The sequence below is a fragment of the Colobus angolensis genome, unplaced genomic scaffold (assembly GCF_000951035.1).
Source record: "Colobus angolensis palliatus isolate OR3802 unplaced genomic scaffold, Cang.pa_1.0 Scaffold942, whole genome shotgun sequence".
Lineage (NCBI taxonomy): Eukaryota > Metazoa > Chordata > Mammalia > Primates > Cercopithecidae > Colobus > Colobus angolensis.
In genome coordinates, this window is record NW_012123399.1 from 54,826 (window position 1) to 70,715 (window position 15,890).

At 37.6% G+C, this 15,890-nt stretch overlaps 1 protein-coding gene across 1 annotated transcript in view; it reads left to right on the plus strand.

Annotated features, from left to right (window-relative positions):
- The window catches only part of TAB3 (TGF-beta activated kinase 1/MAP3K7 binding protein 3), a 61,567-nt gene extending 47,416 nt beyond the window's left edge, over positions 1-14,151 (plus strand). The window contains exons 10-11 of the mRNA XM_011932167.1: positions 7,699-7,800; positions 9,988-14,151. Of these exons, the coding sequence (XP_011787557.1) occupies positions 7,699-7,800; positions 9,988-10,136 (251 nt within the window). The 3' untranslated portion in view covers positions 10,137-14,151. The remainder of the gene's footprint in view (positions 1-7,698; positions 7,801-9,987) is intronic.
- The last annotated feature ends 1,739 nt before the right edge of the window (positions 14,152-15,890 follow it).

The following is a 15,890-nucleotide window of genomic DNA, read 5'->3' on the forward strand; positions in this document are numbered from 1 at the left end:
CGTGCCACTGCACTGCAGCCTAGGCGACAGAGACCCTATCATTTATTCATTCATTCATAAATAAGTAGTCATTGAATGTAGATTAACTTTCTGCCTCATTCTTAATATTTTAATTCTTTTTGCCTTAAGCAACTCAAAGTAGATTGATCATGAAGACACAAAGAATAGTGGAGAATGCCTTATTTTTGTAAAAAAATTACCAGAGAGTATAACATTTAACATCTCATCAGACTTACTTTTAATTAAAGAATATATAAATTCTATCTAAATACTACCTTACCTAATTATTTAAATTTTGGTTGAATAGTTTTCTATGTGTATTAAGCTCATTACAGAGATTTTTTTTTTTCATTTATAAGTTGCAACACAGTATCTGTTCCTTTTTATTGTTTAATATTAACATGGATGTTTCATCTGATCTACATTTAAAAACAGCCTATTGATTTCTTTTGAGATGGAGACTCACTCCGTCACCTAGGCTGGAATGCAGTGGCGCGATCTCAGCCCACTGCAACCTCCACCTCCCGGGTTAAAGCGATTCTCCTGTCTCAGCCTCCCGAGTAGCTGGGATTACCCACCACCATGCCCGGCTAATTTTTGTATTTTTAGTGGAGACGGCGTTTCACCATGGTGGCGAGGCTGGTCTTGAACTCTTGACCTCAAGTGCCCAGCCTCCCAAAGTGCTGGGATTACAGGCGTGAGCCACCATACCTGGCCAAAAAATGGTTTTATTGATTTCTAAAAATGATACAAAGAATCATCTTAGTGGATGACTGCCAAGTGCCAGATTTGGCACTTTGGCAGCATTATATGCAGTTTCTTGCTGAAAGTCACTGAGGTGTATAGTTATCATTGATCAGTTTAAGTCTTTTGGGTTCATAAAATCAGAATCTTTAAACTTGATTTTGCCTGAATGTCTACTAAAGAAGTATCGCCAGACAAACTTTAGTTCATTGATTCAAGGAGCTGTCTTAGAGGAATTGCCCTATCTAAGGGAGTGCATTGGAAAGTTTTTACCCTGGAAACAGGACCAAGTTGATTGATTAGAAATGGTGGAAAACGTATGCACCATGAGCCATTCCTCAGCATAAACTCCCTATAGGTGTGGTGTATTAGTCTGTTTTCACGCTGCTGATAAAGACATACCCAAGACTCGGCAATTTACAAAAGAAAGAGATTTATTGACTTACAATTCCACATGGCTGGGGAGGCCTCACAATCATCGCAGAAGGCAAGGAGGAGCAGGTCACATCTTAAAGAGAGCTTGTGCAGGAAAACTCTCCCTTATAATAACCATCAGATCTCGTGAGACTTACTATCACAAGACCTGCCCCCATGATTCAGTTACCTCCCACAACACGTGGGAATTCAAGATGAGATCTGGGTGAGGACACAGCCAAACGATATCATGTGGTCTGAGGGACCCACCATAAATAACAGACACTGCCGTTACTCAGGAAATGTCAAGGTTTTGAGCCAGGGACAAAGCCAGACCTCTCTTTGGGCAAGGCAGAATTCTTTCCTATGCAATAAAGCAGTGCTTAGAAGGAAATGTATAGCTTTAAATGCTCATGTAAGACAGGAATATCCAAAATCAATGATTCTAAAATTCTACCTTAAGAAACAAGACAAGAACAAAGTAAAAACAAAGTAGAAGAAAGGAAAGATAAGTCAATGAGATAGAAAACAGAAAAAGTTAACAAAGCAAGAGTTTGATCTTTGAAAAGATAAACAAAATCAATAAACTTCAAGGTAGACTGATATGTAAAAAAAAAAAAAAAGAGAGAACACAAATTACGACAATCAAAAGTGAAAGATGGGTTATCCATTACAATGATAATGATAATAAGGGAAAGTGATGGACATCTTTATGCCAGTAAGCTTGACACCTTAGATAAAGTGGATAAATTTTCTGAACCATATAATCTACCCAAACTGAAAACAAAACAGTAAATATTAGTAAGTATGTGTGTGTATGTGTGTGTGTGTGTGTATATATATATATATATATATATATATAAAAGAAACTGAATCTACTATCAAAATTTTCCCCACAAAGAAAACTCCAGATCCAGATAGATTCACTGGTGGGTAAATCCTACCAAATATTTAAAAAAGTAAAAATACCAATCTTACACAAATGCTTTGAGAAAATACAGGAGGGAATGCATTCCATATTTCTTTTTTGTTTTTTCATTTTCTTTTCATGTTACTGAGAGGAAGTTGCAGAGATTTTCCGTATACCTCCTGCCCCCACAAATTCAAAGCCTGCCCCATTATCAGCATCCTACACCAGACTGGTGCGTTTGTTACCAGTGATGAACTTATACTGAGACCTCATAATCACTCAGAGTCCATAGTTTACATTAGGGTTCGCTGTTGGTGTTGTACCCCATCTATTTTTATGGCTCTAGCAGAACTCTGATTCTAAAACCTGGTAAAGACATTATGTATCTGCCCCTCACAAAAAGAAAACAAAATTTCAGATCAATATCCCTCATGAACATAGAAACAGAAAATCCATAATTCTGTTTTCTATCTCATTGACTTATAGTCACAATATATAAAAAAAGATAATACATCATGATCAAGTTGAGTTTAGCTTAGGAATGTAATCTTGGTATAAGCATTAAAAAACCAACCAGTGTAATTTACCATATTAAACAAAGGGAGAAAAAGCATGTGATCGTTTCACCAGATACAGGAAAAACATTTGACAAAATTCAACAGCCATTCCTGACAGACAAAAACTTTTAACAAATTAAGAATAGAAAAGAACTCTTTCAGTCTCATAAAGGGCGTCTTTCAAAAACCTTTAGCTACCATTACTACTTAAATAATGCAATTCTGAACTTACTAACACTGGGAACAAGGCAAGGATGTCTATTCTCACCATCTTTATTCAACGTTGAACCTGGAGTTCCAAGCCCATGCAGTAAGAGAAATAAATAAATAAATAAATAAATATTGGAAAAGAAGAAATAAAACTATATATACTACAGAGGACATAATTATTTTTAAAATCCTAAGGATACTGAAAAACAACTATTAGAACTAATTGAATTTAACAAGGCCTCAGGATGCAAAGTCTATATATAAACATATTTTTACAATATCAGTAAACACTTAGAAAATAAAATTTAAAAGAGAATTTCATTTACAATGCCATCAAAAACCATGTAACAGTTAGGAATAAATTGATCCAGAGATGTATACATTGAAAACTATAAAACATTGTCAAAGGATATTTAAAAAGACCTAAGTAAATGGAGTGATATACCATGTTCATAACTGACTGAATCAATATTTTTGAGATACCTGTTCTTACAAGGTTGATGTATAGATACAGTGTAAAACCAATTATAACCCCATTAGGTGGTAGTGCATTTTTAATTAACAAACTGATTATAAAATTCATATGGAAATACAGAAAGTCCTAGAACATCCAAAACAATCTTGAAAAAGAGCAGCCAGAAGTCTTAGACTGGCTCAGTGCAATGGCTCACACTTGTAAACCTAGCATTTTGGGAGACCAAGGCAGGAGGATCACTTGAGCTCAGGAGTCTGAGACTAGCCTGGGCAACATAGTGAGACCTCATCTACAAAAAGATTTAAAAATTAGCCAGACATGGTGTAATTAAAAGTGTATTAGTGTAGAGCTAATTTAAAAATAGCTCACTGCAGCCTCACCTATAGTCCCAGCTATTCTGGTGGCTGAGAGTAGGATTGCTTGAGCCCAGGAGGTTAAGGCTGCAGTGAGCCGTGATTGCAGCACTATACTCCAGCCTGGGTGACAGAGCAAGACCCTGTCTCAAAAAAAAAAAAAAAAAGTCTTAGACTAACCAGCTTCAGGACTTACTATAAAGCTACAGTAACCACAGAGTGATATTGGTATAGGAATAAAGAAATAGATCACTGGAACAGAATAGGGAGCCCAGGTTTACACCCCCCAGTCACACTGTCATTTGATATTTGACAAAAGCACTAAAGCAACCAATAGAGAAAGGAACATTTTTTCAACAGGCAGAGCTGGGAAGAACTGGATAGCCATGTGGAAGAAACACACAGTCTGATCTCTACCTCACATCATACACAAAAATTTGAGATAGATCATACACCTAAGTATAAAAGTTAAACTATAAAGCTTCCAAAACAGAATATCTTTGCAATATAGGTATAAAAGTTTTTAGACAGGTTGCAGGAAGCAATAGGAAAAACAATTGATAGATTAGTCTTCATTAAAGTTTTACACTTCTGCTCATCAAGTGACACTATTAAGAAAATGAAAAGGCAAACCACAGACTGGGAGAAAATATTTGTAAAATATGTATCTGATGAAGGATGGTATCCAGAGTATATACAGAATTTCTACAACACAGTAATAAAAAGACAACTCAATAAAAAAAGGTAAAACACTTGAACAGACACTTGACAAAGGAAAATATATGAAAGACCATGAAAAAAGAAATATCAAGAAATTTGGTAATGAAATGGATCTGCTGCCAGGATCCTGTATAGTCAGATTGTGGTTTTCTAGCAATGGTGATGTTCGTGTTAATATGTCATTCTGAGGCCAGCATTGTGGCTCATGCTTGTAGTCCCAGCACTTTGGGAGGCCCAGCAGGGAGGGAGGATCACTTGAGGTCAGGAGTTCGAGACCAGCCTGTCCAACAAGGTGAAATCCCGTGTCAACTAAAGATACCAAAATTAGCTGGGCATGGTGGCGTGCACCTGTAATCCCAGCTACTTGGGAGGCTGCGGCAGAAGAATCACTTGAACCTGGGAGGTGGAGGTTGCACAGAGCCGAGATCGCACCAGTGCACTCCAACCTGGGTGACAGAGCGAGATGCTGTCTCCAAAAAAAAATAAAAAAGTCATTTTGCCTTCTGTCTTTGGGACCAACACCATGTATTCGAGGTGGGAGGTTCCTGTTTGGTATCATCCTTGGCTGGGAATTGAACAAGGCTTGCATTAATATTACATGATGTGGTCCCATTAATATCAAGCTTCATCTAGCTCTCTACAGGTACCTTTACACTAAAAAGACTTTGTTTGTTTGTTTTTGTTTTGAGACAGGGTCGCTCTGTCGCCCAGGCTGGAGTGCAGTGGCATGATCATAGCTCATTGCAGCCTCAACCTCCCAGGCTCAAGCCATCCTCCTGCCTCAGCCACCCGGGTAGCTGGGACTACAGACGCACACCACCACACCTGGCTAATTTTTGTATTTTTTGTGGAGACAGGGTTTCGCCATGTTGCCCAGGCTGGTCTCGAACTCCTGGGCTGAAGCGATCCTGCTGCCTCGGCCTCCCAAAGTGCTGTGATTACAGGCATAAGTCACTGTTCCTGGTCTGAAAGACTCTCTTCTATGGCTCATTTGACTCAAATACAGTTTGCTAAAACTGATAGTCCCTTAGAGTTGGTTATAATGGGATTTCGGTTACAATTTCTTAAATATGTATTGAATGCTCAGTGCGTATCTCGATTATGTATTATGTAGATAGATGCTTGATGTTACAAAGGGAAAACATGACTCCTACCCCAAGCAGTTTATACTCTACATATGTACACTTTTAATAAAAAGGAGACTAGGAAGCCATCTCCAGCAGTCATCTTCGCTATAAATGAATTTCTATTTTAGAAATGTAGTAGTTGTAGTTCTATAATAATATATATTATTGGTGAAAGTATAAATGGTTCTGTTACATGCCAAATTGTCTTTAACCCGTTTTTTTATCTTTTTCTGTTAAAACTTAGAAACAGTAGAACTTGATTAAATTCTATAATTTTTTGGTGAGCCTTTTATCAGATTTATAAAAGCTATTTAGTTTTCTCCATAAAATCAAGTTTGTTTTCCATGAAGCACTTGCAGATTCTCATTTTGTATTTAAAACTAAATCGGCCTTTTCTAAAAGTACATATAGTTTAGCACAGATTGGCTTGCAATACCACTCAAATACAAAAAAAAAAAAAGAGAGATAAACCAGTAAAACACAAATTACTGGTAGAATAGGTTTATTGGTTTGAATAAATGTCTTGGAGTTATTACAGATATATACCAGAAATCCAAATGGAATATAGTTTATCTGAATAGTAAGTGTGATAATTAGAGAAAGAATATGAGGGAGACAGAAGGAAAGAGAGAGAAAGAGACAGAGGAACAAGCCTTTTTGGATTGAACTTTGTAGTTAAGCAACACAATGTGTTCGTGCTCTTCAGCGGGCTTAGAAAGTCTCTCAACCCTTACTAGTGACTCATAACAGTGGCAGATTGGACTTTGTAGTTAAACAATACAGTGTGTATGTGTGCTCTTCAGTGGGCTTAGAAAGTGTCCCCAATCCTCATCAGTAAGCAAGCAAGCACACTGACCTTGGTGTCCCACGATCTGAGCACTGGTCCTGGTCATCTTGGCCACCTAACCTTGTTCAGACTCAATCTGAGCACCACAGAGGGACAATCCTGCCAAGTACTCCAAAGGTTGTAAGAGTTAGTGAGATAAGGTATGTGACTCTGTAGAAGTACTTTGCAAATCTAAGAAACAGAACTTTATTCTTTGGAGCCTAAGGAGACGTTAATTCTGCTTTTGTTTACTTGGACAATGGAGTGTTTAAGTACCTGAGCACCATGGTTTGGATTCTGGAGCAGTGATTTCCAAAGATGAGTTGTACTGTCAGCTCAGAATTGATTAGAAAATGCAAGATCTTTCTTTGGTTCCTAAGGGCAAATAATATAAAGGGTTGCTTACTAATAAACTATAAATTTATAGAAACAATATTCTAGCAAGATATTAGGATGCCTACAGTTCTTGTCTGTGTTGCAAAGTGTCTGCTGGGCGTCTGCACACATAGGTAACGAATTCAGGAAATGATTTGGGAGCACGTGGTTGTCAGTATATAATATTGAGTTGGTTCTGATTTTTCAAGTACTGCTATATTTAAAAAATCCACCAGACACAGTTGCCTGTAATACCAACACTTTGGGAGGCTGAGGTGGGAGGATCACTTGAGGCCAGGAGTTTGAGACCAGCCTGGGCAACACAGTGAGACCCTGTCTCTACAAAAAATAAAATTAAAAAAATTAGCTGGGCGTGGTAGTGGCATGCACCTCTAGTCTTGGCTACTTGGGAGGCTGAGGCAGGAGGATCACTTGAGCCCAGGAGATCAAAGCTGCAGTGAGCCATGATTGTGCCACTGTACTCCAGCCTGGACAGCAGAACAAGACCCTGTCTCAAAAAAAAAAAAATCCTGTCATTTTCATCACATTTCATCATTCTAATAGCCTTACTGTATGGATAGTACCCATAATTTTAAAATAATTTTTAAATAATTATTGCTTAATCAGATAATTGCTAAAGTATATTTTCCCAAATTTTGCTTTCACATTGACATATATTTGCTATCACTGAGTTTGTACCCTTAATCCATTAAAAAGTAGAAAACAGTGAAATAGGGCATTTGTTCTAAGTAATGGGACAAGATGTAATTGGAGAAGATGGAAAAAGTTGTAAGAACCACTGCTCTGTATAGGTTGTAAAAGCAGTATTAAATATGGTACTTGCCCTTGCTAAAAAGGTAACATGAAGTAATAGGAAGGGTAAATGCACTCAGCTGCGTGGGTTGCATGAAAGATCTTGTGAGCCTGTTTACTCTTGGAAATGAAAGACGGGATCACTTCTTTCTGGCGTTGTTTCTTCTTATGCAGACTCCTCAGACCCCTGCACAATTGAGAGAAAAGCCCGAAGAATTAGCGTGACCTCCAAAGTACAGGCAGACATCCATGACACCCATGCAGCAGCTGCAGATGGTTTGTACTTGTGTGTCCAGAGTTTGTGCAGAATGTCTAAAGACACATATTAATCTATGTAGAATTATAAGTAAAACCATACCTTTATTTTCTGCTTTAAAAAATTACCGAGTTTCTAAGGCTGTGCTGTCCAATAGAAATATAATGCAAGCCACATATATAATTTAAAATTTTCTAGTAGCAAAGATGAAATTTTAACATTTTATATAATTCAGTATATACAAACTATTATTTCAATATGAAATCAATATAAAATCAGTGAGATGTTTTACATCCTTTTTATACTAAGTCTTTGAAATCTGGTGTATATTTTACACTTATAGCAACACTGAGTTTTTAGAGCATGTCTATTAAAAACCAACAACAGTAAGATACGAATTTTTTTTAAGTGTTAGGTTTTGGGGCATATTGTTCTTTTAAAAGGTAAAGACAAAAGAGGTCCTTTTCTGAAAATGGCATAGTAGGCCAGGTGTGGTGGCTCACGCCTGTAATCCCAGCACTTTGGGAGGCCGAGAAGGGTGGATCACGAGGTCAGGAGATCAAGACCATTGAGATGGTGAAACCCCATCTCTACTAAAAATACAAAAAATTAGCCAAGCGTGGTGGCGGGCACCTGTGGTCCCAGCTACTTGGGAGGCTGAGGCAGGAGACTGGCGTGAACCGGGAGGCGGAGCTTGCAGTGAGCCGAGATCGTGCCACTACACTCCAGCCTGGGCGACTGAGCGAGACTCCGTCTCAAAAAAAAAAAAAAAAGAAAATGGCATAGTAAACATTTTTCCTCCAACCAAAGGCTTTATTCCTCCATATGAGACAAAAAAGAAAACTATATTAAATCTACATGTTTTAGAGTCATGAGCCAAACAAAAGACACAAGATGGGTGATAATGGCAGTTAAAAAGCAATAGTTGAAGCAAGAGAAACAAGCCCATCTCCTATTTATAGTCATAGGAAGCGACTGAAGAACCCAGTAATTTTCTGTTACATCGTAAGGCTAAGATACCTTCCTGTTTGAGGCTGAGCATTATCATACCTTGGGGTAAGGTTCAGGGTCTAAAATTCAGTTCTCTTTACCTCTTGGGGAATGTTGTGATATTTGTCATATAAGGCAAATTGATAAACTAGAAGTCAGCTTGTTAATTTCCAGTGGAAGATATGCCTAGCCCAAAGTAGTAACTGACAAAGCTTCCCTAGATCTGTTTCTTTTGTTACCTATTTGAAAAGGTGTTGCTTACCTTAGATCTTAATCTCATTTCCAGTTCATAGTGACCATTTCCAGTTACCCCAGATTCCAGGGTGAATTCCATCTGGAGATCTTTAGTCTCCTATTCATTGACCTCAGTCTCAACAGGGACCTAAAAGACAGAAATTACAGGTTAACTCTAGATGCAAAGAGCTTTTTTGAGCACAAAGCCAGAGGGAATAAGGACCAAAGAGGAATGTAAGTTTGGATTTCTTTATCAAATCCTGGGAACCAACATAAGGTTGCCAGGTATGGGCATTTTTAAAAACTGATACATGAAGGATTTTTAATGCCAAAAATGTAGGAAAGAATATGAGAATAAAAGTCTTTTATACTGAATGAATTTAGCTTTATGAAAAATGAACTGTAGAATCTTTCTCTTTTCACTGTTCTGGGGAAAACTTTGGTATGAACTGCCACTGCTATTTATGAACCATTAATATAAAATACATGCATATTGTAGAACTTAAGTTGTCATGGAAGAAGGCACACATTTAGTCAGATGTTTAATATAGTGTGGATAGTATTATACTATAGAGAGGAAAAGTCAAGGTGGGCTGAACGTCAGGGAAAACTTACAGAGGCGACAGAATTTAACATGCTATAAAACATTTCTCTCTCTTTTTTTTTTTCATTTGGCTGGAATAAAGCATAACTCTCCACTATTTACAGGTAATGACCTAGGAGGGCAGTCTATTCTGGACATATATCCATCTTCTTATAGCCAAAAAAAAAAAAAAGTAATTAGAACAAAGTAAAAGATCAACTTTCTGTTTAACTATGCATTTCCAGTAGATATGTTTACTAATTGGCTTACATATTAAAGTAGGCAATTAACTCCCTTGATTTTTGTGGTATTTTTCTTTTCAGTTTGGATTATACTTGGAAAAAGGTTAATCTATTTACCTTCCCCCCCCCTCCCCCGCCCCAATCCTAACCTCCCTCAGAGCATCGAACTGGCTCCACACAAAGTCCTCGGACACAACCTCGAGATGAAGACTACGAAGGGGCTCCATGGAATTGTGATAGCTGCACCTTTCTTAACCACCCAGCACTAAATCGCTGTGAGCAGTGCGAGATGCCACGGTACACTTGAATTCAGAAAAGTCTGCGCCAGGTTGAAAGTGAAACTTTGAGCACCACCAGAAGAAAAGGAAACCTCGGGACTCTATTCATCCACCCAGCCTTTTCATTTTCGATTGCACAGCAGGGAGGAGGAATGGCTTTGTGGTCGTTGTGCTCAGGAAAGGAAAAATGGGGAGGTCTTTTTTTCTCCTTTCTTAACTCACTACAGAGTGAGAGCTAGGAAGGGATACTTGAAACTGGGAAAGGATTCACTCTGTGAAAGAATGTACACACAGAAGTCGGGAGCTCTTCTGTGGTGGAATCCCAATTGTTAAAGTTACTGCTGAGTGGCCCTTATTTTTCAAACTAGAACTTTGAATCATAGTATAAAATGTTACAGTTTATGCAAACTGTGAATTCCCAGAGCAGACTTACCTGGTCACTGCTCTCTGGAAAACCAAGGCTCCCCATGCTGCTTCCCGTTGCTTCCTACTAAAGAGGACAACAGGAAAAAGCACCTAGAATATTTTTTTGGGGGGGCGGGGGGCAAATTAATTAAGGGTATTTGTAATTGCTGCTTTTTTCAGGGGTAATTTCCAACACACATACATGCACACAAACAAAATGTTTTAAAATGTGATTTGTAGCAGTCAGGAACTAGGCATATCATGCCTTTGTTTAAAAGTACAATCAGAGGTGGTAAGATGCCTTTGGCTTGTACAGTGATTCATCAAGCTCTGTCAACACTGGTAACTAAGACCTACTTATGCCACATAAGAGATGCATTTTTTAAGTTACTGCATGTTTTTATTAAGGCCACCGGTTTTCAAAATAACAAGTCCTTACAAAGTATGATTTTATAAATGATATTCTCGTAACACTGCGCTTTGCCAGTAGCACAGAGAATGTATGCCAAATGCAAGTCCATTCCAAAATCCATTTGGAAATCTTGAACTCAGCTGTGGTTCTTAAACTTTTGCAGTCCATAGGGCCTTTTTTTTTTTCTCCTTCCAATTTTGATAAATTCATGATGTTTACAGCACAGATAAAATTTTGTGCCATAATCCTAATTTAGCTGAAAAGAAATCAATATTAACTGTTCAATAAAAACTTACTTGCACATGTTAATAAACCAATGTGAGGGGAATTACAGTTGGCCAATGACAAAGTTGCACACTGCATTATTTGGGAAACGAGAGGGATTGTCAAAAATTATTAAGAGAAAGGTGAATATAGAGGACTTTGAAACAGAACTTTTAAAATTTAACATAACTGTATCTAGAGGTCAGTTGAGTTTCTACAGGCAGTTCAGGTCATTTTAAAGCACTCCTTATTTATGAAATAGAACTTCAGGGTGTGGATAAAGTGAAGAGATATAAAATCATGTGACTCACTAAGGCGCACCACTGGAAACTTAATAGCATGTTTCAGTCTCTGCCATTGCTGGAGTTCCTTCTTAGCTCAGAATTGGAGTTTTGGAATCTTCCCCTCATTTTGGTGAGTATAAACAGCAATAAAGTCAGTAGGTTCTCCCATCCTAAAGGATTTTACCTGAGGATATCATCTTAGGAATATCCATTGACTCTCCCATCAGGTATCTCTCCCAACCCCCATACACACACACACACACACACACACACCCTTTCTAATTTAGCAGTAATCTCTGGCAGACCTGGAAAAGCAAGCTGCTCTTAATAGCATAATGAAACCAAAGGCGTAATAACTCATCATAGTTTTCCATCAGAATCATCATTTCACACTCTGCCTACAGCTTTGAAAACATTTTTTCATATGTGAAAAATTCCCCCAAAATATATCCACTTGTCTCCCAAAGGAAGCGTGGTAATTACACTGATAAAACATCTCTCATACAACAACTGTGGCAAAACTGTGAAAATAACGGTGAGAAAGCAGATGGGCTCAAAAGCATGGTCCCCAAAAGAATGTTCTTTAAAGCTTTTTGTAACACTGGTCTCTGTCTCCAGTAACAGTCTAGCCGTCCTACTGTTCTGTAATATGCCTTTGCCTTTGTATGGTTTCACATCTCTTTAGTGATGGTCAACCCCACTTGTTTTTAAGTTACAATTTAGGGGAAAATATATATATATACTGCTTGGTGTCCTAGCTAAAAGGTTTACCAGTATTCATAGTGATATGCTGAAGTGGAGGCAATTAACTTGGCAGTTGTCAGTTGAGAATGAAAGTAGCATGTCTGAAAACAGTCTGATGCTTTATAAAACCACGTAGATGACTTTAAAACTATTGCATGAAAATACATCAAGGTTAATTAGCTGTTATACAGTAGATGCATGGTTTCAATTCTTTGGTGATATATCTAGTCAATCATTGTTTTCACCTGCCAGGAAAAGAGAGCAAACAGTCTATTGGATAGGTGTAAAGGGTGGGGTATGCAGTATCAGATTGATTTTAAGGACGTTTTGTACATGTTAATTTTTAATTGTGCATAAGTTCCATATGCCAGCATAGGCTGTATTCAGTTTTAAAACAGGCAAAATGACTTGACACTGATAAATCTGATATATTTAACTGTGTCCCATATGTATACTGCTTTTTGCCTATGACCAGTTTGAACAAGAATTCACCGAACTTTCAAGGTGCCTTTTCAAAAGGATCTTGTAATCAGTTGGTATGTACAGACAGTTGGCATGAAAGTGGTAGGATATAAATCAGATGATGCCTGGCTGCTGAGGTGCCTGTGCTCTCTGCATGAGCTGGGGCACTTCTTGTTTCTTGTAAGAGGTTTGCTTCTTTAAAATGACTAGTTTGATGTATCTGGTAACATACAGACCTGACTATACATTTTACATTATTTCGCTATTTTGTAAACTGGGATTTTAGAAAGCACGTTTGCCATTTTGTTAAAGTACATTGCCCCTTAAATTTTGGAGTAGTTTTTAAAAGTTTAAAATGGTAATAGAGGAGCCAGAAACTTTCTAAGCATTGTAAAATGTTTTGAATTAATATTGACTTTGTTTGGAAGAGAGTAGAGGCAGGGGGTTTTAAAGAAACAAAGAAATGCATTGTAAAAATGTAGTTTTAGAGCAGATTAATAATGATGGTGGGGAAAGTGTTGCTAATTTGTTTATTTCCCTGGAAGAAATGGGAAGTGTGATAAGCAGTTTAATTTTTAAGGAGCTGGTCTCAATTTTAGTACTTTTTAATTATGCAAATAAATCAATGTTTCCTTAAATTTTGTCATTGCTTTGTCACAGTTGTCTAGGGTTCTTATCTAACCTTCTGTGGCAATTCAATTTTATATAGTCTTTTAAGAGGTAATTGTAATGTATTTCTGACAGTATAAACAAAAAGAATATAAGGCATAGACGAATTGTCCTTTAAAAATATCAATGATGTATCCTGGAATGTGAAGATGTCTCTTTAGAGTTAAAAATCGAATTATTTTAATATTGTACCATTGTTAGACCTTGAATGAGTCCATGTTACCATGTGTGTCTGTATATCTGTAGAGAAAGAAAAATGACAACTGAAATGTTACTTTTTAAAATCGGAATAAATTGGGCACTGCCTGTGTTGCGCCACTACTGTATCTTTTCGAAAGAATTAACAGTATTTGCCTATTGTAAAAGTTAATTCTGATGACGCTTTCACATTCACCAGACTTTTTTTCCTGTATTATTTGCATCCCCAAATATTTAATACAAGTAGATTCTGCATGGCTTGGGCATTCAGAGATTAATAGAATGATGACTCAATTTTAATTCTAAAGCCATGAAAAGTTACTTTAAGACTGAACAATTCTGAATTATTTATGATACCAAATGTCCATGTTTCTTTCCCTACTGTAAAAGAATTGATCAGTTTCTTCATTAAAGCAGCAAAAACCTATTAAATCTTGTAAATACCATGTCTCTTTTAGATTTCTGTGTATGCTGTGAATGAAATCATTTTGAGATGAAATTGTACAAAGGCATTTTAAAAGGCTCTGCATGCATCGTACCTCCAAACAGTACATATTCGGAAAGTCAAAGATTCCTGCAAAGTAAATAAACTAAAAGCAAACACTACATTCTGCATCTTTTCTGTGTAGTTAGAAATTTACAGTATCAAAGTAGTTCTAGTGTCAGCACTCATATGTCTGGACTGAAATATGCTGTCTCACAAACCTAATCATCACATTTGTCTTCCTTTATTAGAACATGTAATGTTAGATTTGGGGTATTAAGTGCACATTACTCCATTTGGAAAAATTGGTAAAATTATACATAAGCAGGTTTTATATAAAAGTTGGAATATGTTAGGAACTTCTTTTCATTCCGCTTTAGAATGTTACTTACAAAAGAATACGTAGTTTTTTAAAAAATCTTTGTCATTTCAGAGGCAAATAATGTTCTGATATTTTGTTAGGGTCTGTAGTAAACTTTTACAACTTTTACACAGAAATTACCACAAATGAATTATAGTAGGTAACATTTTCAGTGATTAAGCACATTTAAATTCAAAATCATTTCCAGGCTGGGCACGATGGCTTATGCTTGTAATCCCAAAACTTTGGGAGGTCGAGGTGGGAGGAAGGCTTAAGCCTAGAGTTCAAGACCAGTCTGGGCAACATAGTGAAACTACTGTCCATTCAAAAAATATGCAAATTAGCTGGTCATGGTGGCGCAGGCCTGTAGCCCCAGCTACTTGGGGAGGCTGAGGTGGGAGGATCGCTTGAGCCCAGGAGGTCAAGGTTGCAGTAAGCCCTGGTTGTGCCACTGCACTTCAGCCCGGGCAACAGAGCAAAACTGTCTCAAAAAGGCATTTCCACTACATTGTTTTAATACATGAAAAATTGCAAACATACGCAAGTAGAGATATAATGATCCCCCATTTATTACCCAGCTTCCAAAATTATCTATGTATAAGCGTTCTTATTTCATCTATGTTTTCATCCCACCTCCCCCTAGATTATGTTGAAACAAATCCCAGACATCATATCAATTCACTGGTAAATAAACTTTCAACATAAGCAAAGTACACTCATCACACCTTACAAAATAATTTAAACACTGAATATCCAGTGGTAAGTTTCTCTACTGTGTCAAGGATTTTTTAACAAGCTTATCCAAATTAGGCTCTAAATAGAGTACATGAAATTGATTATGTCTTTTAAGTCTATATGCGTTCTCATAGTCTGTGTCAGAAGCCCAGTCATGTGTTAACTGGATTTTTTGAGACAAGATCTCACTGTGTCACCCAGGCTGGAGTGCAGTGGCACGATCACAGCTCACTGCAGCCTCCAACTCCTGGGCTCAAGTGATCCTCCTGCCTCAGCCTCCTCAGTAGCTGGGACCACAGGCTTGAGTGGTGTCACCATGCCCAGCTTTTTTTTTTTTAGGAGATGGGGCCTTGCTATGTTGTCCAGTCTCAGAATATTTTTATAGGGAAATTCCCTCATCTACTATTGAGTTATCCTCCACCACATCCTATAGTTCAATTATGCATAGAATGTCAAAGATAATTTTTAAGATAACTTTTTAAATAGTGTGTGCAGTATTCCCTTCCCCTTGCTTCCCGCACCCTGGGTTGTCCCTTTTAAACGACTGATTTTTAAATAGAAAAGTACTTCAAATCTGTTTGGTTACCACAACAGTGGTTCACTGTGGTGCTCATTTTCAGAGACATAGCTGATGTTTTTTTTTTTTTTTTTTTGAGGCGGAGTCTCGCTCTGTCGCCCAGACTGGAGTGCAGTGGCCGGATCTCAGCTCACTGCAAGCTCCGCCTCCCGGGTTTACGCCATTCTCCTGCCTCAGCCTCCGGAGTA